General features: G+C 43.4%; 1 protein-coding gene across 2 annotated transcripts; it reads left to right on the top strand.

Annotated features, from left to right (window-relative positions):
• UBASH3A (ubiquitin associated and SH3 domain containing A) lies at positions 1 to 20,380 on the top strand. 2 transcript variants are annotated; one of them, XM_062515209.1, is made up of 15 exons: positions 1 to 693; positions 3,984 to 4,037; positions 5,375 to 5,561; positions 8,487 to 8,685; positions 9,357 to 9,526; positions 10,394 to 10,602; positions 11,465 to 11,591; positions 12,118 to 12,126; positions 13,638 to 13,737; positions 14,694 to 14,816; positions 15,591 to 15,683; positions 16,681 to 16,825; positions 18,792 to 18,898; positions 19,409 to 19,515; positions 20,243 to 20,380. In XM_062515209.1, exons 1-15 carry the CDS (start codon positions 581 to 583, stop codon positions 20,378 to 20,380), a joined length of 1,881 nt encoding a protein of 626 aa, XP_062371193.1. In that variant the 5' UTR covers positions 1 to 580. The 2 variants fall into 2 exon arrangements, with proteins under 2 accessions (XP_062371193.1, XP_062371192.1); XM_062515208.1 differs by lacking the exon at positions 12,118 to 12,126 and having other exon boundaries at positions 18,792 to 18,904.
• The last annotated feature ends 1,765 nt before the right edge of the window (positions 20,381 to 22,145 follow it).

Here is a 22,145-nt window from a genome sequence, read left to right as displayed (position 1 = left end):
CTTGGTTGCCTTTGGCTGAGAAGACCAAAGCAAGAGCCACATATGATATGGACAGGAGGACTTGAAAACTGAACCCAAAAGGAAAGTTTTGGTCAGCAGACTAATTTCCTACATGCTGCAGGGCAGCCCCCCTTGTTCCCCTCCCTGTGCAGTTGCAGTTCAGGTGGATTTCTTGACTTTCAGGAGACAGATTAAAGTGGAAAGATAAAATATTCCACCTGAGCCCCTCCAGCAAGCCCACTCTGACTGTGGAGTTACCTTTGGGCTCCTCATCTTGTTCTGCCAGGGCAAAGAGGAAAAGTTTTGCTTTTTCAGCCACCTGCCAACAAAAATTCAGAGGCGCAGATTCTGTGAAAACAGGATGTCAGCTTTTGCCAGAAAAGATCACAAGGGGTGTGAGGTTTTTTTGGTGGTTTTTTTTTTTTTTGTTTTGGTTTGTTTTTTTTTTTTTTTAAATTTTATTTTATCTGCCTCTTTCTCCTCTCTCTGTTCCATTTTCTGACTCCCTCCCTCCCTCCTTCTCACCCTCCTCTGGGTTTCTGCCAGCGCTGAGCACACGGAGAGGGAGGACACGGAGGAGATGGCGGTGGCAGAGGCACAGCTGTATGCAAAAGTGTCCAACAAGCACCGGGGCAGGAGCACCTCTGCCCTCCTCGAACCTCTCCTAGCCAAAGGATTCCCAGCTCATATCGCGTGAGTAGTGTGCTCAGCTGCCTTTGCACTGGGAGATTTATTTAAGATATCGGGTGTTTGCCGTAAAACCCCCATATGGACAGGGGGGTTTTTTTGATCAGGAGATTGTGCTGCTCCTGGGGGTGATGTCCCCATGCAGGGATCAGACAAGTCTTGCTCTGAATTTTATATAGAGCGGTGTGTATTGCCCACACAGCAAAACCGAACTGCTCAATATCCAATATTTTAAAATACTGTGTAAATCTAAACATGCACATCCTCCCACATCCTGAGTATTGAGAGGCTTCTCAATGAGTTGAGAAGTTGACCATAGTTTGCTCTTGGGATAAGTCCTCTTTAATTTTTTTCTGCTTATTACTCTTATTACAAGGGATTTAAATGTGGATGCAATTTCTAGCCAAAAGTTCTTTCAGGCCTGGCAAAAATCTCCTGCTGGATGGTATCAGTGAAAACTGTGGTTTTTTTCCTTAAGATGCCCCCTAAGTCTGTCATTTTTTTTCCTGTCTTGAATCAGGATCTTGTTCCAAAAATCATGCCCTGCCTAGAAAATGTCACAGTAAAGAATGAGGCACTATTCTTGGCAATTCCAATGGTTGAGAGAGTAACTGGTGGCAGGTAAACAAGTTAATGCAAAAGAAAAGTGCTGGTCACTCCTTCCCCGCACATCTCTCCTGCTGGACAGGCAAGTTTTGGGGAAGATTTTCCAATTTCTGGATGGCATTTTTGTTCAAACTCTTCAAAAAATAAATTTTATTATTTATATATCAAAGAACCCCTCATAAAAATATTTTAGAAAGAAGAGCAATAGTTCTCTACCTTATGATTGAAAATTATGTGAGTGGAAGAGGTTCCATTGTAAGTGCTTTGTTGTTTTTTGGGGACAGCTGTGGGAGCAATCAGTGTAAGACAGGATGGGCACAGCTCACAAGGGAACTGTGAATCCCTTGTTCCCAGTGAAGCACAGTGGGATTTTAGCTGTGGGCTGAAAACATGGCTCATCATTCCTCTATTAATACTGTAATTTTGGTCAGCCCAAAGTAATGGCTGCTTTCTCTGATACTTTTCCAATCCCCTTCAAAACAATTTCTGCTGTTACTGAGATGACTTTTTGCTTCCCAGTTCAAAGCCAAGAAGCAGCAGCAGAAATACTGCACAAATTGACATGAGATAACAAAATATCAAAGAGCAATTTAAAAAAAAATTATTTCCTGTTATTGACCTTAAGACCTTCAAAGTTTTGATTGTGTTTTTAAAAAACATTTTAGCTCTCTCTGTTGTCCCTCAATTAAACCATGAATGAAAGTACTGAAAAATTTGTTTTGAGATGTCCTGACCTGAGAAATATAAGGTGGGGTGGAAGTATTACAAAATCTTTCATCATGTGGAACCAACAGGCCAAAGCAGCATTTCCCCAATGAATGAAACTCAACTACGTGAGGGTCAAGTCTAGCCTAAGATCAAAAAATTTCCACAAGAAACAGTGCCAGCAGTTTCTGTTTTAGGGAAAAGCTCGCTTATTCTCACTGTAGATTTATTTTTAATCTGCTTTCATTACAGATTCTCCATGGTTTGTTCTTCTCTCTATCTGAGAGAAACTGGTATGTGCAGAACTTAATCTTTGCATTATTTTTCAATTTTCACTTCTCATCTTGGAAGTGTAGGATTAGTCACAGCCTAATGCCCCCCTAGAGCTAAGGGCTCTATGAACCTTGCTGGAAATCATCCTACAGCCACCACAGGTGATGAGACAAAACGTGGGGACAGGTCTGGAGGGGAGCACAGGAGAAGGAGATGGGACTGAGCAGGATGGCAGTTCATGGCCTCAGCTCTCACTTGTCTTCTTACACTTCATTTCCCATGGTAGAGAAAAGCTGAAGCCAAGCTCTGTTTTAGCATCAGAGCTGCTTGCACAGAGCTCAGGTGGGAGGAGCAGCGTGGCACGAGGTGGTAAAACACTCCCTTGGAGGTGCAATGAGTGGTGATGAACCCCGGCATCATTGCCACTGACACTTCCACAAGGCACAGCAGGAAAGGCTGTGTGAGGAGAGGGACAGAAACACGGTTCTTTGTGTTGGGTGTGATGGAGGAGGGATCAGCAGAGGCACAGAAGGGAAATGGGCACTATTCAGTCACAGAGGGCATGGGCTGGCTTTAGACCTCGTGGCTGTGCATTGATCTGGCCATGGGAGTTGATTTACTTTACAGAGAAAAGAGGTAGAAGTAAAGTTTGAGTGGAAAGGCTCATGTTTGTCCTCATCCCTGCTGAGCCCCCCTAAAGAGCCAGCAATGTTTTGTATATAAATGTTATTAACAAGCCCCAGTGTCCTGCAGCTCAGTGCTGATGTGTGTTCAGGTGTCACAGGGATGGATGAAGAACAAAAACGAGAGGAAGCAACACAACCCAATGTCCTCAAGAACCAGTGACTAGAAAGGGTGGCCTCAAAAGAGAAGGAAAGGCATCAGCAGATGCCAAAAAAATCAGTGGTTTTTTTCTTTTATTTTTCTTTTGTGTTTTTTTTTTTTTCCTAGTGTCATCTGTCTCTACTTCCCCTTCATTTTTCTTCTGAGAAGTTTGTAGGTGCATTTCAGGGGTGGAAATGAGTGCAGCTGCTGCTTGAACACTGGAATCCTTCACCCATCACCCAGTATTTAGGCACAAAGATTTGCTCATGTCAAACACATAGCTGGCTTTTTGAAAGCTCTAGTTGGAAAGGTAAATGTGAATCAAATCCTATCCCAGAGAATTCTAGAAGTTGCATTAACAGAGAGAAATGAGAGGTTTTGTCCCTCATCTTGGACTGAGCTGCTGGCTTAGATCTGGCTCTCTGCTGGCTGTAGGGGATCCCTAATCCAGATTTCAAACCCCATTATAAGCATGTTTTGCTCAGTTTTAATGTATGGGCTTGGTCCTGTCATCTTGAATCAGAACCTTTTTGCGATGAACCAAGAAAACCCAGTTCTTACAGTGCTTGGATGGATGGTTTATCTAACCCCAAGGATCTTCATATAGTCAGAAAGGCTGCTAAGGAAACACCTCCAGAGCACAAAGGAAGGCATCTTATGGGGAGGACGGGTTACCAATCTTCAAGGAATTAAAGACTTGAAGTGAGATTAAAAAAAAACCTATCTGGAAGGCTTCAAGAACAATAATATTTGCTAGGAAACACCTTCTTGCTAAAGGTTCTGCCTGTGCTGGAAAATAGACTTGATGACCATAGTCACTAAATGCCTTTAATTTATAAAAGTTTTCTTTCTGGTATTCTAATGAACCAATTTTGTGCTTTTTCTAGGCAAAAAGCTTTGGTTGCTACTGGACAAAAGACAGTAGAAGATGCAGCAAAATGGTAAGTTCCTGTGATTTCTAAGGTGTGCCTTCACATTAAATCTACCTAAAAATCCTTGCTGATGTGTTCATCCTGTCACTGAATTTGAAGTTAGCTGCCATAAAAAAAAAAAAATTCTGAATTTGAGATTTTTTTTTCATTTATTTCACTCAGAGAGAGAAATGTTTGTATTTGTACTTATTCTGGGACACAAGGTAACTTGCAGAAGGTCAGGTAAATTAAAAACAAGCAGATTCTTCTACTTTTACCAGTGAGTCAGTTCACAGGATCAGCTGGTCTGATCAGAAAATCCTTCTCCGCTTTAAGCCTTCTGAAGGAAAGGTACAAGGAAACAGGGAAATTGTTTGTAAACCCATGACTGCACTTACAAAGATGTGCAGAAACAACAGCTGAAGGGGAACAGAAAGGCCCAGCACAGACTAAGGTGAAAGGCTGATGGTCAGAGGAAGGTTTTATTACAGTTATTACAATAATTTCTCAGTTTTGAATGCCACAAAGTTTTCTCCTCTCCACCAAGACTCCCACAGAGTATTTATATGTCATTTATGTGCTGATAACAGATGTTTTTATCTTGTTTTAATTCACCTTCGCATTAAATACAGTCTTTTCTTTCACTTTCTTTTGGGTTTTGTTTTGCTTTTTCTTTCTTTTCTTTCCTTGGTTCAATTGCTTTTTTTCTTTTTTTTTTCTATTTTCTTTTCTTTTGCAAAAAGTCAGAGGAAGCATTTGAGAATGGCATGTTTGTGCCAAATAATTTTTTTTCAGGGATGCTGCCACACTTCCCAACAACCATTCCCAATCCACCATCTGCAAAGACAAACATACAGCTTGAGAAAGACATGGTGAACGATAGCATCACATGGCATATGAGTTTCTGACCGTTCTTTGTGCATTTCTCATTTGTCTTGCCTCCTTTCCTTAGGGCTGAATAAAAAGGCTCTTTTTTGAGTGTTTTTTTAAATCTTCAGCTAGATTTAATTTTGTCATTATTCAACATCTTCTACCCATGGCTTTTTCCTTCTCCGGTCCTTTGTTACCAGTTATGAAAAAGGGAATGGGGGGAAAACAACCCCCTAGAAATGTATTTTTTGTTTTCTGTCATTTTCAGATACTGACAGAAGTAAAGTACATGATAAAATGTAAAGTACTCAAAAATTTTTCTCTGTTATTTAGTACAGCACAGAGAAAAATCGAGCTTTTACTCCAGCTTTTAATTTGTAAGAAAACAATAAAATTGCATTGCCTTTTTCTGATCTCTGCTATGGAGGCTTTCAGCCACAGGAAACAAGAGCCAGCGGTGAATACACTCACTCTCAGTGTTATGTTCTTGATTTCAGGCTGCATTCCCACTGCAATGACCCCTCCCTGGATGACCCAATCCCTCAGGAATATGCCCTTTATTTGTGCCCCACGGGCCGCCTGCACAGCCGCCTGCAGGACTTCTGGAAGGAGAGCAAGCGTCAGTGCGGGAAGAACAGAGCCCACGAGGTGTTCCCACACGTCACCCTCTGCGACTTCTTCACGGTGAGGAAAGGAGAGGGTGAGGGTCAGGTTTCAGCTGGGTGATATTTGGGGAAACTGGGCCACCTGCTGTTGTCTGACACCTGAACTTGTCGGTGATAAAATGACATGACCCAGGTCCAGGCACGGTGCTAAGACCGTGAGTGATGCTCGGTGTGTGAGTGATGCTCAGTGTGTGAGTGATGCTCAGTGTGTGAGTGATGCTCAGTGCCTGAGTGATGCTCGGTGTGTGAGTGATGCTCGGTGTGTGAGTGATGCTCGGTGTGTGAGTGATGCTCAGTGCCTGAGTGATGCTCAGTGCCTGAGTGATGCTCAATGTGTGAGTGATGCTCAGTGCCTGAGTGATGCTCAGTGCCTGAGTGATGCTCAGTGTGTGAGTGATGCTCGGTGTGTGAGTGATGCTCAGTGTGTGAGTGATGCTCAGTGCGTGAGTGATGCTCAGTGCCTGAGTGGTGCTCGGTGTGTGAGTGATGCTCAGTGTGTGAGTGATGCTCAGTGTGTGAGTGATGCTCAGTGTGTGAGTGATGCTCATTGTGTGAGTGATGCTCAGTGTGTGAGTGATGCTCAATGTGTGAGTGATGCTCAGTGCCTGAGTGATGCTCAGTGCGTGAGTGATGCTCAGTGTGTGAGTGATGCTCGGTGTGTGAGTGATGCTCAGTGTGTGAGTGATGCTCGGTGTGTGAGTGATGCTCAGTGTGTGAGTGATGCTCGGTGTGTGAGTGATGCTCGGTGTGTGAGTGATGCTCGGTGTGTGAGTGATGCTCATTGTGTGAGTGATGCTCGGTGTGTGAGTGATGCTCAGTGCCTGAGTGATGCTCGGTGTGTGAGTGATGCTCAGTGCCTGAGTGATGCTCGGTGCGTGAGTGGTGCTCAGTGCCTGAGTGATGCTCAGTGCCTGAGTGGTGCTCAGTGTGTGAGTGATGCTCAGTGTGTGAGTGATGCTCAGTGTGTGAGTGATGCTCAGTGTGTGAGTGATGCTCGGTGTGTGAGTGATGCTCATTGTGTGAGTGATGCTCGGTGTGTGAGTGATGCTCAGTGCCTGAGTGATGCTCGGTGTGTGAGTGATGCTCAGTGTGTGAGTGATGCTCGGTGTGTGAGTGATGCTCAGTGTGTGAGTGATGCTCGGTGTGTGAGTGATGCTCGGTGCCTGAGTGATGCTCAGTGCCTGAGTGATGCTCGGTGCATGAGTGATTTTTGGAACCCTGTAAACAGAGAATTCTGAACTTTTTCTGCTGTCAGGCACTGACCACCAGGAAAACCCTGCTTTTGACATGAGGCCTTGGAGATGGCTTCCAAAATTGAGTGATAGAATTAGAATCACTGGTGTGTAGTTTGAATTGAAGTTTGTGGTGTTGCATGGTGGAAAACATGGAATTTGGGGCTTAGGATATAGTAATGTGTGGAAGACAAGATGGAGGTTTTTGGGCAGAGGTTTCTTTCTTCATCACCTTCTTCTTCATGGTTCTAGGTGATATCATGTTTAATTGTATAGAAAATGCCTCACTGTGGGTCACAAGTGGTTGGTTGTTGGGTCAAAAGTAAAAATAATTTGGGTGTTAGCTCTTAATTGGACAGTTTAGGTTTGAAAGACCTTGGAGAGAGAGAGAGATGCATTGCCATTTTGCCTTTTTTAGCTTGTTAGTTAGAAGTGCTGTAGCACTCACTATACTATAGATAAGAATTCATAAACATCTGAGTCCAAACATAAAATTCTGTCTCCTGAACTTTTAATCCCGATTCTGGCAGGGAAGAAAAAAGAAGATAAAAGCAATATATAGTGGTGCCCTGTGTGAAGATTGAACTCAGGACCTTCAGGTTATGAGACTAAGTGATGATTAATGTCTGAGTGATGGTCAGTGTCTGAGTGGCAGTTAATGTCTGAGTGGGGTGTTTTGGGGTAGCTGACCCATCTAGAGCAGCCTTGTGCAGTGCAGCTGCTGTCAGGTTTCCACGTGTCCATTGCTGCCTGGATTTAGGGTGATAAACCTTCCCAGGCAGCGCAGCAGTGGAGCAGGGACAGTGTTATCACAGGGTGCAGACATCTTCGGTGCAAGCCTGGGGGAATCTCAGGAAAAGCTCTGCCTTCCCTAGAGAGCTTCATCAGCAGGTCACTGCTATGGTGGCCTGGCCCAGATTTTACTCTTTTTATTTAAGCTGAAGATTTTGTGAAATCTTTTATGAAGCCCAGTACTGGCCTGGACTGGAAAAACTCTGGAGCCTCCTGGAATCCAGTTTTAGCATGTAGATGGTGCAACACATCAGCTGTATCTGGGATGTGCTGAAAAAGGCTTGGGCTAGAGCAGCTGGACAAAAATTACTTTGTTCATCATACTTTTATGTTAAACCACTAAGTGCTTGCTTCCCCCTAAGGGTGGGTCATCACGACCATGTCAAAAAGTAGAGATGGTGAAAATAAGATTATTTTGTTGCAAAATACTGAATGGTGCTCTGTGACCATTAAACACAATTACACAGAACAAAAATCATTAATTAATAATGAATGCCATGCTCTTGGGAAGCATCAAGTTTAAAGGCTTGTCTGGAAGAGAACTGCATTGCAACCCTCACCTTGCACATCTCAGTAAAGGATGTAGGATAACAATAATACAAATTCCTACTTAGAATAGAAAAGGGAAATTCAGACTGCACACCTGACAGATGGTAAAATATTTTGGCATTTTTCTACCCAGGCTAGATACACCTTGGGTTGAAGGCTCCATCTCCTGTTATGGAGCCAGGACGCTGTGCTGATCCAGCTATCAAATACTGCTGAGTTTAATGCCAGGAAATTCAGGCAAATTCCTAAGTATTTTGTGTTTCTCAGGAAGTTTATAGCCCCACAGTTTTCTGGCAGTGCTGTGTGACAGAGGCTACAGCGCTGACTGTGAGCTGGTGGGTAAAGCCTGTTCCTCCTCTGTTTTCTTTCAGTGTGAAGACCAGAAAGTGGAATTATTGTATGACATCTTAAAGCGAGTCGGTGACAGCTTTTCCCAGAGCTTTCCGCCATCCATTTCCCTAATGCTACATGCATCTCCCAGCTACCTTGGCTTCTTCATTGATGACAGCCAGGCAAACATCCTCAGAGAGTTTGCTGTGGCATTCTCATCAGAGGCGTCAGCCCTGGCAGGTAGGACCATCATCAGAGGGAAAACGGGTGGGTTGTAGTACAAATGTGTAGCCACAAACATTCCCTGTGTCTCCAGGGGAGCTTAGATAATGCTTTCCTGCCAGCAAACAGCCTTTTCTCCTACAGATTTGCAAGCAGAGTAGCCAGAGGAGCATGCTTTAGTCTTTTGAAGACACAGCACTTTTGCCCAGAAGCTGAAATGATTCTGTGTGCAACTTGGCAGGTGATTGCTCAGGATATCCAGGATGGGCAGGGACATGACACTCCCCAGATCTCCACCCTCATGGTGCTTGATGTCCTGGCTGCATCCCTAGGAATAGGGCCTAATACCTTTTCCAAGGGAAGCTGCATCACTAGTGGAGACTGAGGGGACACAGCCCCACCACAGCTTTGTCTGGGAGAAATGAGTTCAATATATCTCAGGCTGGGAGAGGAAGTCAAACCATGATCATTTCTTTTCTTCACAGATGAAGCCAAGAAGCAAATCCAGCCCACATTTGTGAATGATTTTGGTCTGGTTAAAACCATGACACCCTTCAAAACCATTATTCAGTAGATTTACTCTACTCTATATGCTGATATTTCCAGCATCATGCAAATTGTAGGATAAAACAAGAGGAGCTTTGAACGACCTTTGTTTCTATGTTGTGATGTGATTGTTTCATCCCTAGACTGCCACGTGAAGCCCTCCTTGAAGCAGTTCCACCTTACCTTGGCTCACAGGTTTTATCCTCACCATCAGAAGACTTTGGAACAACTGGCCAAAAGCATTAACCCAGGGGAGCCCTGCCAGTGGGTAGCTGCTCTCTATTCACGGGACATGCGTTTTGTGCATTACCAGGTACTGGAACCAGATTTATTCCATTTCCTGAGCCTTTAATTTTCTTTGCTACAGTCTTCTTGCCTTTTCCATCCTTAAGAAAATCTCTTCCTGCTCAGCACAGGGCTTCAAAGAGCATGGTTGTTTCCAGTGCCATTTTGGGCTGAAAAAATGCACTCCTAAATCAGTAGATAGTACCTTTATTTTGGTAGCTTGCTTGACCTGCATGTCTCAAAATTTATTTCCGAATCTATTTCCAAACCCCAGCAGAAAAAAATTAATCTTACCATGACAGGAGAAAATAAGAGACGGGAAATCACCATCCTTTAATATTTTCTAGGATTTGTCAGTGTACAGTTTGGCAGCAAAATTCCCTTCAGCAAAATTAGTTTTCTTAATTGTTCCAGCCATGATGAAAACTGCAGCAGTGAGCAGGGGTGTCAGTTCTCACTGATGATTTTCTGCTTAGCAGACTCTTAGTTAAAACCAGTGGAGATTCTTTCAGTTCTCATTTCCAAATTTAAATTATGGAATGTTCAACAGCTTTTTGTCAGATCAGTAAGTCGCTCTGTCACAAGTCTTATATTGGATTTTAGTCATACTCAGGAGAGTTGCAAGCAACCACAAAAATAGGTCAGATCTATGTTTGCTTTCAAGTAAGTCTGTACCAGTTACAGGGAGAAAAGAGTATTTTTGTGAAAACCAAGCGCCTGTTTTTACACATACTGTAAATTTGGTAGTGTCTTCCTTTTCCTCTGCCAAAGTGCCACTAAAGAGCAAGTTTCAGAGTGGAAAACAGAACTGGTTCTGTGTCCAGGAGAGCGAACAACCACCCCCTGAGCAGCTGCGGCATGGGGAGCATCCTGACCCTGCTGTGTGTCCCCACAGAGGCTCAGGGCCCTGTTCCAGTACAAGCCCCAGAACATTGATGAGCTCATGCTCTATGCTGGGGACCTGATCTACGTGGACCCGAGGCAGCAGAGCGATGTGAGCGAGGGCTGGGTGATCGGCACCTCGCACCGCACCGGCTGCAGGGGCTTCCTCCCCGAAAACTACACCGAGAGAGCCCACGAGGCAGACACCTGGGTCAGGCACAGGTAACTTGGGATTTCACTGGTGTGAAATCTCCTCCTTCCTGCTGAGGAGCTGTGGGAGTTCCTCCTTGCTGGGATCTGTGGGCAGAGGGGGAATCCTGAGGGTCTGGGTGGGATGCTGGGACATGTTCTGAGAGAAAAGAGACAGGACACACACACCTGCAGACACCCAGAGTTCATAAGTTCAGCTGCTCGAGGGATGACCCCCGTTTGCTCTTGAAGAACCTGAACGACCTAATGAATTTTGAAAGAGCAAATTCTACCAGGGCAGGCTCAGCCTTCAGCCTGGCTCTCTGCTCTCTTCTTGTTTGCCCCATTTCAAGGACTTGTAAAGTTAGCTTGAAATGAAACCACAGAGAGGTTGCTTCACCACCTTGGCACCACCCTTATCTTGCTGATGTGCCCAGCTGTATTGCATCAGAAGGCACCTGTCTGGCTTCCTGCACTTCACTCTGCAGCTCACATGCTGCAGCACAGCTGATGCTACTTGTAGATTAGAGCTGACTTTTCTAAGATGGGAAGTTTTGGTGCCCTTCTTGATGTCTCAGAGAAAGGGAGGAGGCTACCAGGTAGTATTTCCTGCTTGAAGCTCCCACTTTAGCAGGCTTACACCCAATATACACCATCAGTTCCCAGTGTTTTAGCCTCACTTTTGTGGGGCGTGTTCTAAATGAACAGCAAAGTGATGAGGTGGATTGCAAGTGTGCAAAAAGTACTGAATGGAACATGAATCCTGACTTGCTGATCCTGTAAACAGCATCATGACTCAAAAGTCTCTTCTATTTGTGTGTGTACCTGTATGTTTGTGTGTGTGTGTGTGTGTGTGTGTGTGTGTGTGTGTGTGTCACTTCTGCTTTTTCTGCAGGGAATATGTTTTTGATACAACTTCCAGATCCTTCACCAAAACTGATAAGGAACCCAATGTAAAGCTGAATGGGGAAGCCCATAATCTCAGTATGTCTAGGAGTGTAACCAATGTTCTTTCTCTTCAGGTAATTGGTTTTTCCATTTCTTATCTTTGCCACATGCTTTGGCAGATATGCTATTAAATAATGTCATTTAGTAAATTTAGTAGTATCTTCCTTTTCCTCCCTTATATTTTCACATTTTTTTGTATGTTTGTACACATGGTTTTATTTATATGGTACATTTATATATACATATATACTCAAGCTGTTTTTTAAAATATCTCATAGGTTTTTTTGTAATGTGTATGATGTATGTCCCACTTGTCTTTCATAAATCTTTCCCTGTTCCTGTCATAATAGCACAACACGTAAGTTCTCTGCTCAGGTTTCTCTGAGTACTGATAGCCTCAGTGGGTATGGAGACAGGTAAAACAGAAGCACAACCTCCAATGATTTCCACATGGCTTCAGGCAGAATAATTGAATCTGAATTAGGCTCACTGTTTATGGCCGCTCTTATGTCCATATTCCATGGATGTCACCTTGGAGGCTTCTGTGGCCCCAGATCACATTTAAATGTTCCATTTTCTTCTTCATTTTTCGATATGTAGCTAGTGCAGGTAACTGCACAGAACAGCTAGCTGGAGTGGTTAACAGCACTGGTAGGATCACATTTTTCACCTAAGTTCAAAATCAACAGGTATCAATTTTCCTATGTCCACTGTTCTTCTGGTAGGAAGAACAAAGCAAATAAGGACTCTGATTTTTTCCTACAGAACATTTGCACCTGCATTGCCTTTTTGGCTCTGTCAGAGATGCCAAAATGCATTTTCAGCACAGACATGCCTCAGAAAACCCTTTAGCTTGTTGGCCCCACAATTTCTCCTGCTGTGCTGGGCAATAACCCTGGGCTTGCTTGGTGCTAACATCAGAGAAACTGAGGGCACCTTGAGGGAGGGAACTTCCACCCTGAGGCCTCCAGGACACCATGTATATGACTGTAAGAACTTTCTGAACAAGTCACATGTCCTTCCTCGGGCTCTTGGCCTCTCTTATCCAGGTCAGATCTGTGGCAGAGTCAAGGCTTGGCCTGAGAAATGTGTTTTGCAGATGTGCACATCTCCAGTCCGGAGTTTCCCTGGCCTCTGGGTTCCTGTCAGGGAGAAGAGGAAGACCACAAAACCTTGGGTTTATACTCTGATCTTGTGGCAGTTGATGGGTGTTTCATGGCAGAAGTGCAAGTATTTAACAGAATGCATGAATGTCACCCTCAAACCACTTCTTATGATTTCCCTTCTCTGTTGCTGAAGATGCAGAGCACTTAGCTCAGTGCTGCAGCAGTAACACTGTTTTAAAGTTTTAAAGCTTTTGACCTGTTTCTCCTTATCTTCTTCTCATTTGTATTTAATGTGCATTGTATACTAACCCCAAACTACTTCAAAGTTATCTGTAATTCCACGAAGTCTAAGTAAAAAAAGTGGCCTTTTAGGAGATCTTGGCTCACTGTTGATTTAGTCACATGGCTATGAAAATGCAGAAGTGGTATTTTCACCAGGAAAAGAAGGAGAAGCTTGGTGTTAGTCCTGGTGTAAAAAGAGGCATTACCAGTCAGATCTTAGCTAATTTTCTGTTTTTTGTTTATATCAGCCATATGATTTAAATTAAAGTTATGATTCCTTCCCACACTGAGATTAAAAGATCTGTTACCAGCTCCATCTTTCACAAGCGCTAACACAGAATTAGAACGTGCAGCCCATGAGGGTCAGAGGAGGTTCAGGCTGGATATCAGGAAGAATTTTTCCACTGAAAGGATGGTCAAGCATTGAACAGACTTCCCAGGGAAGTGTTGAGTCACCAAACCTGGAAGTGTACAAGAAACAACTGGGTGTGGGACTCAGGGCTATGGCTGAGTTGACAACGTGCTGATCAGACAAAGGTTGGACTCAATAACCCCAAAGGTCTTTTCCAACCTTAATGATTTTATGATTATCTTTCAGTTGCCTTTAGTGGAGAACCAATCAGGTTTATCACTGTCCTAAGGACAGGTATCTATTATATTATCTCTTCTCCAGGAATCCAGACTTTTCCTGCAGGTTATAGATAACATCCTTCTGAAACTCCCTTTTCCCAGAACGCTGCCCTGCCGAGAGGGGTGCTGGTGATGCACCATGGGGAAAGAGTGGACCAGGTCTTTGGCAAATCTTGGCTTCAGCAGTGTCTGACTGCAGATGGTGAGTAAGGTAACAGGAAGGTCTTCAAAAGCCAGGACCAAACCAAATTAACCCCAGTAATGGGTAGGAGAGATTCAATCTGTGTAAATGTCAGCACTGGCACAAAGGAGTGATAACAGTGCAAGTCAGGCACAGCTTCGACCTGCACATAACCAGGTCACGGTGTCCTAAAGTCCTTCATGTTTATGCTCGTTAAATTCTGCAGATAAACAAAGCTCCTGTGCTGCTGATGGAAGTGTGTCTCACTGGTACATGAACAAATCACAGGAGCATACTCATCACCTCTCATCACGTGAGGTGGTGCTTGTCAGACCCCTCCACCTTTCAGTGCCCGAGTCAGAATCATGGGTCTTCATCAGAGTCACACTATGTCACTAGTCCAGCCTGGAGAATCAGTGGTGGCAGCACTGACCTAAATTAAAATCTGAATTTCCTCTCTCTCTCTCTCTCTCTCTCTCTCAGAAATGGGAAATGTTTATCAGGGAGTTCACAAGTGAGAGCTTAATGCTGGAAGTCTGCTTTGCTATGCTGGAGATTCCCCATGTTTAGTGCATGGAATTCACATCAGATAAGGAGAGTGGTACCTTATAGCTACATAACCAATGCATCGGTTTCATTTTAATTCAGTGGAGATTTTTTTTCACTCGTTTTGGCAACAGTAAAAGAATATAGATAAGGAGTAGATTTTTGTTTCTTTTGAGTCCCACAAAGCCAAATTCTCCTGATTTCCTGTTCTTTCCTCCTCACAATTTGGTCCTTCTGAGCTTGAAGAAGAGGGACTATTCTGTTAGGACAGATGAATTCCCAAGCTAGTGTTGTGACCATAAAACATGACCCCTTTAAGGTAACAGCACTGGCTGCTTTTCATCAGTGAGACACTGACTCTGTCTGTAAAACAAACATAACACAGCTGCTGCCTTCCTTGTGCCACAGTAAAATGTCCTGCCTTGTTTCAGGGAAATACTACAGAGCAGATCTGAACTTCCCCTCCTCCCTGCCAAGGCGGAAAGACAGCATGAAGCAGTTTGAACATGATCCTCCTTTATCTTGCTGTGGTATTTTCCAGTCAAGGCTTATAGGTAAGCTGGATATTATCCTCTGACAAATGTAAGGGTTTGGGAAGAAGGCTGTCATCATCTGTCAAAGCTCATGCAGGCTTTGCAGCAGAAAAATTTCCTTCCAGCACTCACCGTGACCACAATTCTCTGTGGGCAACCACTGCAAGATCTTGTTAAATAGTAGAATAGAGAACACAGCTGGTTACTTGTCTTTGAGACCTCCCTCTGCCAGTTCCTGGCAGAGAAAGCCAAAAGGAAGAAGCCAAAACACTACTTGTGCCCTGCTGCTTATCTGCAAGGGATGAATACCTTATGCAGTTGTCCCTGAGTGGACAGTGAGGAGCGAAGGGGCTGGCCAGAAGAAGCAGCTCCATGGTCAGCAGTGTGGTGACCTAGCTGCAGGAGGATGGGTGTGGGTTAGGCTGACTCAATTCACTCACCAGATGAAGTTGTTTGTGCTGCCTGAGCAAGATCCATGACTGTGACATTGTTGGTCTGCTGCAAATGCTTGTCTCTGGTGGTTCAGATACATGGAGGCAGCCAAATGCCTAACTGCTGTTTGCAGATTTAGGGTGAATCTTCTGTAATTATCTTTCCAACACTCATTTTAGAAATTGTATTTCCACCAGATGAGCATTCTAATGAGGTCAATCAGCAGATAGTGCAAAAAAATGAATAGAAAGGAATCGTCAGTGTATCCCATGTTGATGAAACTGCTAAGCTCTGAGCTGGTTTATTTTCAGGAAGTGTTTTGTAGTCGTTTCTCATCTGTCACACTTTGCTGTTGCCATCCAGGGGAAGCTCTGCTGGACCAGGAGGTGACAGTCAGCCACGTGTACTCGTCCCCTGCCCTGTGCTGTGTGCAGACAGCTCAGCACGTACTGCAGGGTAAGGCAGCAAACCTGCCAGGTGCTTCTGCCACGCTGGAAACAGCTTCACCAAACTTCTGTGAAGCCTCTGACATGAGCAATTAGGAAGATGTATGACTTTGTGGCTGTTTGTGGTTTTCTTTAGGCAGGGAAGGCGAGGTGGTTTTGACTGCTGGTAATGCAGGCAGCAGCAAACCTGCTGGTGTGTGTACAGTCTGTGGGATATGAGCACATAAACACTAGATCTTGATAGTTAAAATGGAACCTAATGTTATATGAAACAGAGGTGTTTCATATCTGTTTGAATTCGACATTAGTAGCTGTTCATCAAATCACCACTGCCATCTCTTCCAGAAAATATTTTGATCCAAATATCAGATGTTTTCAGAGCTCTAAAAGATCTGGATGTGAATTAGGGAAGACTGCTTCCATGCTTCCTTTTGCAAGCCAAGCTATTTTAATCCTTCATGTTGCAGAACATCTTTTCGTTCCTTTCTTCTCCCTCTCTTCTTTTTACATCTCCTGTCCCTTTCAAGCACAGTTCAGTACCATGTTTACATCAGAATGCATTCACTGCCACTCAGTAACCTCTCTTGAGAATATTCAAAAAATAATATTTCTTTTGACGAGAGAGTTCCATTTCTAATACTGGACAATTTGGAAAATTTACTGACCCACTGAGGAACACTGTGCAAAATGCTATATGAAAATGCTAAAAAAATTTTCTGTCTGAAGTTTATTCAAATTCTAGCATTGCAAAACTGAGTTTTTTCCTTCTAGCAAAGCATCAAAAGAGAGCTTCAAATATTATGATTATGATAATGATGATAATAATTTGAAGTTCCTTCATGTTAGTCTAACAAGAATATAATGGTTGCTTCCTTAAATCAATTGGTTGATAATAAGTAATTAATTTTCATTAATGGAAGTACAACAGCAAACAAGGCAGAATGTATAGCCTGAATGTATCACTTTGACTATTTCTTTCTCCAAAGATCTATTTCTTGTTCTTGCAGGGCTTAAATTAAATCCAAAAGTCAGAATCAGGGTGGAACCAGGACTGTTCGAATGGACCAAGTGGGAAGCAAGCAGAGCAATCCCTATCTTCATGACTGTGGCAGAACTGGTGGAGGCATCTTATGACATAGATACAAGTTACAGGTATGTCAGTGTCTGGCTGATAAAGCTGTGGGGTTTTTCTCTGAGATATCTTGTCCTTTTACATCTCATGAATCATTGCAAACACTGCAAAGGTGGAGTGATTCTGATCAAATTTAGATCAAAATAGGATATAAAAATAAGATAAGCTGTCACCAGCACACAGGTGCACTAGCACAAATGTCTTGTGCATGGAACCAGCCCTCCTCTGGTGTTGCCTTGAACATTATAGACATTAATTTCAGGTGCCAGGAGGTTTGCTTTTACCTTCGGTTGATGTGAAAAATACTTTAGAAATGTGAAGAATAACCCAATTTTCAGTGGGAAAGAAATGCAACATTATATATGGTCAGTCAGCCCTTGGCTGAGGGTCTGCAGGGCAGCACCAAGAGGTTTTGGGAACAGGCAAGATAAGAGAATTTCACTTTAATTAATGTTTCTGGCATAATTTTTAGTTGCTCAAAGATTAATACTGTGCTCAGCAAGGACTTTCTGGAGCCCTCATAACTTGGCAGGGTGAGGGTCGATGCCTTTTCTGAGCACTTGCAAACCACAGCCCGGCAGGAAATGATAAACCTCCAATTCAATCTAGCTCCTCATCTTGTTCACAAACCAGGCTGCTCAGTGTTTGCAGTGCACAGCCAGATCCAGGAAATTACTCAGCTGTCTCTGGGATTTCCCACCTATTCAAGAAAGGGGGAAAGGAAACATCTCATTCTTAATACATTCCTTACAGCCAAGGATGAATCTTTGTTTGAGACTGCATAAGTCTCCAAAATCCTTCTTTTTTTGGTCTCTTTGGTGTGTTTTCCACTAACAGACTGTATTATCTAGGTTTCTTTTGGTACAAAATCACTTGCCTCAAAAGAAACTGTGCAAATGCACAGCAGCAGGAGGTTCAGAGGGCAGTCTCTAAGGCAATGTTAACTACAGTGTTCAGGCCCCTCACAGCTCACTCAGATCCAGGCAAAAATAGGGTGGATGAATTATAAATTTGCACATAGAATGCCAGTTTCTTCTCATTACATGCAGGGTTAAAAAAAAATCCTTGGGTGCCGTGTGTTATGAATGGGTGTTTGACATCACTTGAAGAATCACCACCAAAGGCTATCAGTAAAATCCAGATATAATATTAAGCATCAGCACAACAAAATTCATTGGCAATGTTCACTCTACTACTGAGCTGGCTGGACAGCAGGGGCTGGTTTCACTAAATGCAATCACTGCCAGTGTTGAGCATCACCCAATCCCCACCAGACCTTTGAGGAATTCTCTGAGGATTCACAGCAGACTGAAGCTCTGGCTCTTAGGTTTTTTTGGGTGCCTGAAAAGCCCTGGCATATGAAAGAAAGAAGAGTACCTGGTCTCAGCAGTAGTACTCAGATACTTTGGAGTGATACATAGTGATTATGGACCCTGGAAACAACCTTTTTTTTAACTTTAGCAGTGAAAGTCATTACTACCCATTTGACCAGCAATGCAAATAAACTTTCTTCATTGTAGATTTTTATTTACTTGGTTTATTGAGGAGATTAATGCTGAGGTACCAAATCTTGCAAGCATTGCAAATCTTGTAAGCTTCATTAGTGTCTCTCCTTTGAACTCAGTCAGGATTGGAAGACCCAGGCAGCTCTGCAGTTCATGTCTGGGCAGTGGTCCTTGCTGGCAGAATTGCTCAAAGATTTTCTTGGGCATAAATCCTGCTTTAAATAATCTTCATTGTAAACCACAAGTTTTATTGAATCCTGATTTTCCCTGCATCTGGTGCTTTATGAGCTTTGAGACTTAGCCATGAGATTAATGGAAATTACTCAGAGAGAAGCTAATGCTTCGGACAAGCAGAGGTAACAGTGTTAGCCAAGGCAGTAGATAAACCTTTTAACCAAGTTCCTTTGCTCTGGTGTAGTCATTCAATGCTGCTAAGAGTGTATTCATCTAGATTTACATATATTTGTGATTTTATTGTCAGGGGTAACTTCCCACTCTCTTCTCTGGTGCCATCAGAAAGTTATGAAGACTATGTCAGCAGAAGCTCTGCGGTTATAAAACAGATCATCAATGCCTGCCCCAGCAAAGGTAGAGGTTTCAGGTCTTTGAATACTCTGTCAGACACTTGCAGTAACAGGAACTGGCAGAGATTTGCCAACAGAAGCACATTTAATGTGAGCTGTTGGCACTGCACAGAGCTTAAGGTAGACTCAGTGCTTTGTCCTGGGCTACACTGAAGTGACATACATGCATTTTATGGGATAGAAATTAAAAAGCAAAATAAAACTGAGTCAGTAGAGTATTAAATTGCTAAAGTATATGCTTTCCTTGGTCCTTCTACACCAGGATGTAGCTCAGCAAAAGCTAATACACTTTCCTGGAATGCTAGTTTGTTGTTCCCTCACAAATGCCTTCTCTAGTAGCTGGCATGCTCAACACTCCAGATGTTTTCTGTCCATCACAACACACTCTGTCACATTATCAAAAAAGGTCTGCAAAGATGAACAGCCTCAAAGCCACCTCATCCCCATCTGCTGCTGGGGAACATGGCAATGCTGCAGCTCCCTTACCAGCACTTTGTTTTTCCTGGTGTGCCAGGTGTCATCCTCATCGTGGGCCACGGCTCCTCCTTGGCACCTCTCACCCGAGCACTCACAGGGCTCCCTGACAGAGACAGCAGAGACTTTGCCCAGATGGTGCAGAAGGTAAGAGGATTTTATTTCATCAGGAAGCCTTTGGGTTGTTTCATTATATTTTTAATAAGGAGATTGCTTATGCAGCAAGAGGCATATAAACAGCATGGCAACACCAATGGCATCAGCTCTCTCATTCCAAAGGGAATTTCACACAGTTTTAACAAAGTGCTGGAGGTAAAGAGAAGGATTTTATTCTAAGGGTTTGTATGTGACTGGCACCTAAGTCTTTGGCGAGATTTTCATCTCTCCAAAAGTTAAATGAAAGTTAATGCCATGTAATACCTACAGACAAGAGGCACATTTGGAAACCTCTCCAACTGGAGCCAGTCTCCTTCCTTTCAAAGTGGAGAAAAAAGGCTTTGGGGTAACCCAAATTGCAGCCTTCCTGTACCTAAAAGGAGCCTGCATGAAAGATGGAGAGAAACTTTACAAGAGCCTGGAGTTACAGGACAAGGGGCAATGGCTTCAAACTGACAGAGAGCAGGTTCAAATTGGATACTAGGAAGAAATTATTTACTAGGGGGGGGGGGGGGGGGGGGAGGAGGGTGAGGCACAGGAACAGGTTGCCCAGGTATGAATGTGAAATAGTGACACAAGTTCAGCTTTCACCCCTCGGGCTTCCAGCCTGGTTTTATTTCATTTTCAGAAGTGACAGAATATCAGAGGCTGCTCTTTTCTGGAGCAAAGCCTCCCCATCATGTCAAAGCAATGACCCTGCTGGTAACTTCCTTCCCAGATCCCTTCCCTGGGCATGTGTTTCTGTGAAGAACAGAAAGAGGAGAGCAAATGGCAGATGGTCAACCCACCAGTGAAGACATTAACTCACGGAGCAAATGCAGCATTTAACTGGAGAAATACTATCATGGAAGATTAAAAGGTCATCTCTGCCTTTGCAGTTGTCAAAAAGGAGCCAAAGGCAGGTTATGGTTCATCACAGTGCAGTGATTCATCCAGAAGGCACACAGAGGGTGGCAAATGCCCTCTCTTAGTTGTCAAAGCACAGAAAAACACTTCTGAGTTTGAAGTCTGGATTTTGTTTTTATTTTGATGACTGAGAAGAATGAACTTATGAAGTGGCATTCAAGTGAGAAATAACACTTCTGGTCGTGGTGAGGAAAGTACCTTTTAACTGTTCCTGAGCATACAAATGTTTAATAAATATGGAGATAGCTACCTGATTATAAATTCCAGTCCAAGAGGCACTGAAGTAAACAATGTTGTATTTTTAAGACTGAACTATGTCCAGCAAGAATTCCCTTTTTTTTCCCTTCTTCAGTCACTTGAATATTTTCAGACAACAGAAATACTAGGACTGAAAAAAAATCAACCTTTACCCAAAGAGGGGACCAGCTCTAGCTAAAACCACTGTTTCCTGTTCACTCCATCAGTTCTGTGAAAGCAAACACCACACTGACTCTTTATTTACCTCTTCTACACAAGGAGTCCATTTTCTATGACACCAGCTCCTCATCCAGCAATTCTCAAGTGATGCATATTGCGAAAGAGTCTATTTATTCCTTTTTGAAGGGAAATGAATTAATTGCTTTACTGTTTCTTTACAGGGACAAAGAAAGATGCCCTGTGTTACTGTACTGATGACAAAACTATGACATGAGCAACTTTAACTCTGAACCCTTCCTGAGGTGGCACTTGCAGCACAACAGATTTGGTTGGTGCTGAATTTATTAATGAACACCCACCTTCCCAGGGGGTCACCTGAAATGTTTCTGCCACTCTTCTCCAGGTGATGTGTTTAATTAAGGGAATGTAGCCTTGAAATTTTATGCACCAACAGGAACATGCCTTTCCACTGTCTGTTTTTCTCCTGCTTTTCCTTTCTGGTTATCAGATAACTACCTCCAGGAAAGTACGATGTTTCTTTCAATGAAAGGAAAAAATGAAAATGTTTCTCTCAGAGCATGACTAAAAATGTTTTCATTTTCACTCCTCACTACCTGCTCCTGTGTGACATCTCCCTGCATGCCATTAGCCATCAGAGCATGCAGAGGTGCCCATCCAACATTCCAGCTCTGGGGATGAGAAGTGTCTGACAGGCACCTTTATCTGTGGCTGTAGAGATTTTGTTATCTCAGCTGTGCAGCTGCAATGATTCATTCTTACTTTCCAGCTCTGGTGGAGTTGCTTGAGCTCTCAGTTTTCTGACAGTGCTGCAATTTTACAGTGAAAGTCAAACGTCTCAGGGCCAAGACAGGAGCTCTTTAAAGAGCAAGGACACCGGACTCGAGCTCAGGAGATGGGTGGCTACACCTGCAGTTCCAGAAAAAGATAAAAACACCAAATGTCACCACAACCTTTTTGTAATCAGGGGAAGCAGGATGCCACTGCAGTGCTGAGAGGACTGTGCCTTGGCTACTTCTCCACATCTCAGCCCAGCACACACTTGCTATTAGCCAAGAGAGGCAGGTGTGGTGAGGGATGATCTTGCTCTGAGCTCTGAAGGTGGTGGCCAGGCTCCTCTGTGGTCAGCAGGGAGGGCAGTGACTCACAGGTCTGGCTGAGAAAGGGCTGTATGATACAAGAAAATCAGCAAAGCCACCTAAAAGACTGGTTATCTTTAATATATTAATGTGCAATAGGGTAAGTGCACCACCTAATCAGTGGCTTGTCTTCATTTTCTT

The sequence above is a fragment of the Cinclus cinclus genome, chromosome 2 (assembly GCF_963662255.1).
Source record: "Cinclus cinclus chromosome 2, bCinCin1.1, whole genome shotgun sequence".
Taxonomy (NCBI): Eukaryota; Metazoa; Chordata; class Aves; order Passeriformes; family Cinclidae; genus Cinclus; species Cinclus cinclus.
Note: the sequence above shows the minus strand (reverse complement) of the source record. Positions and strands in the feature narration are given on the sequence as shown.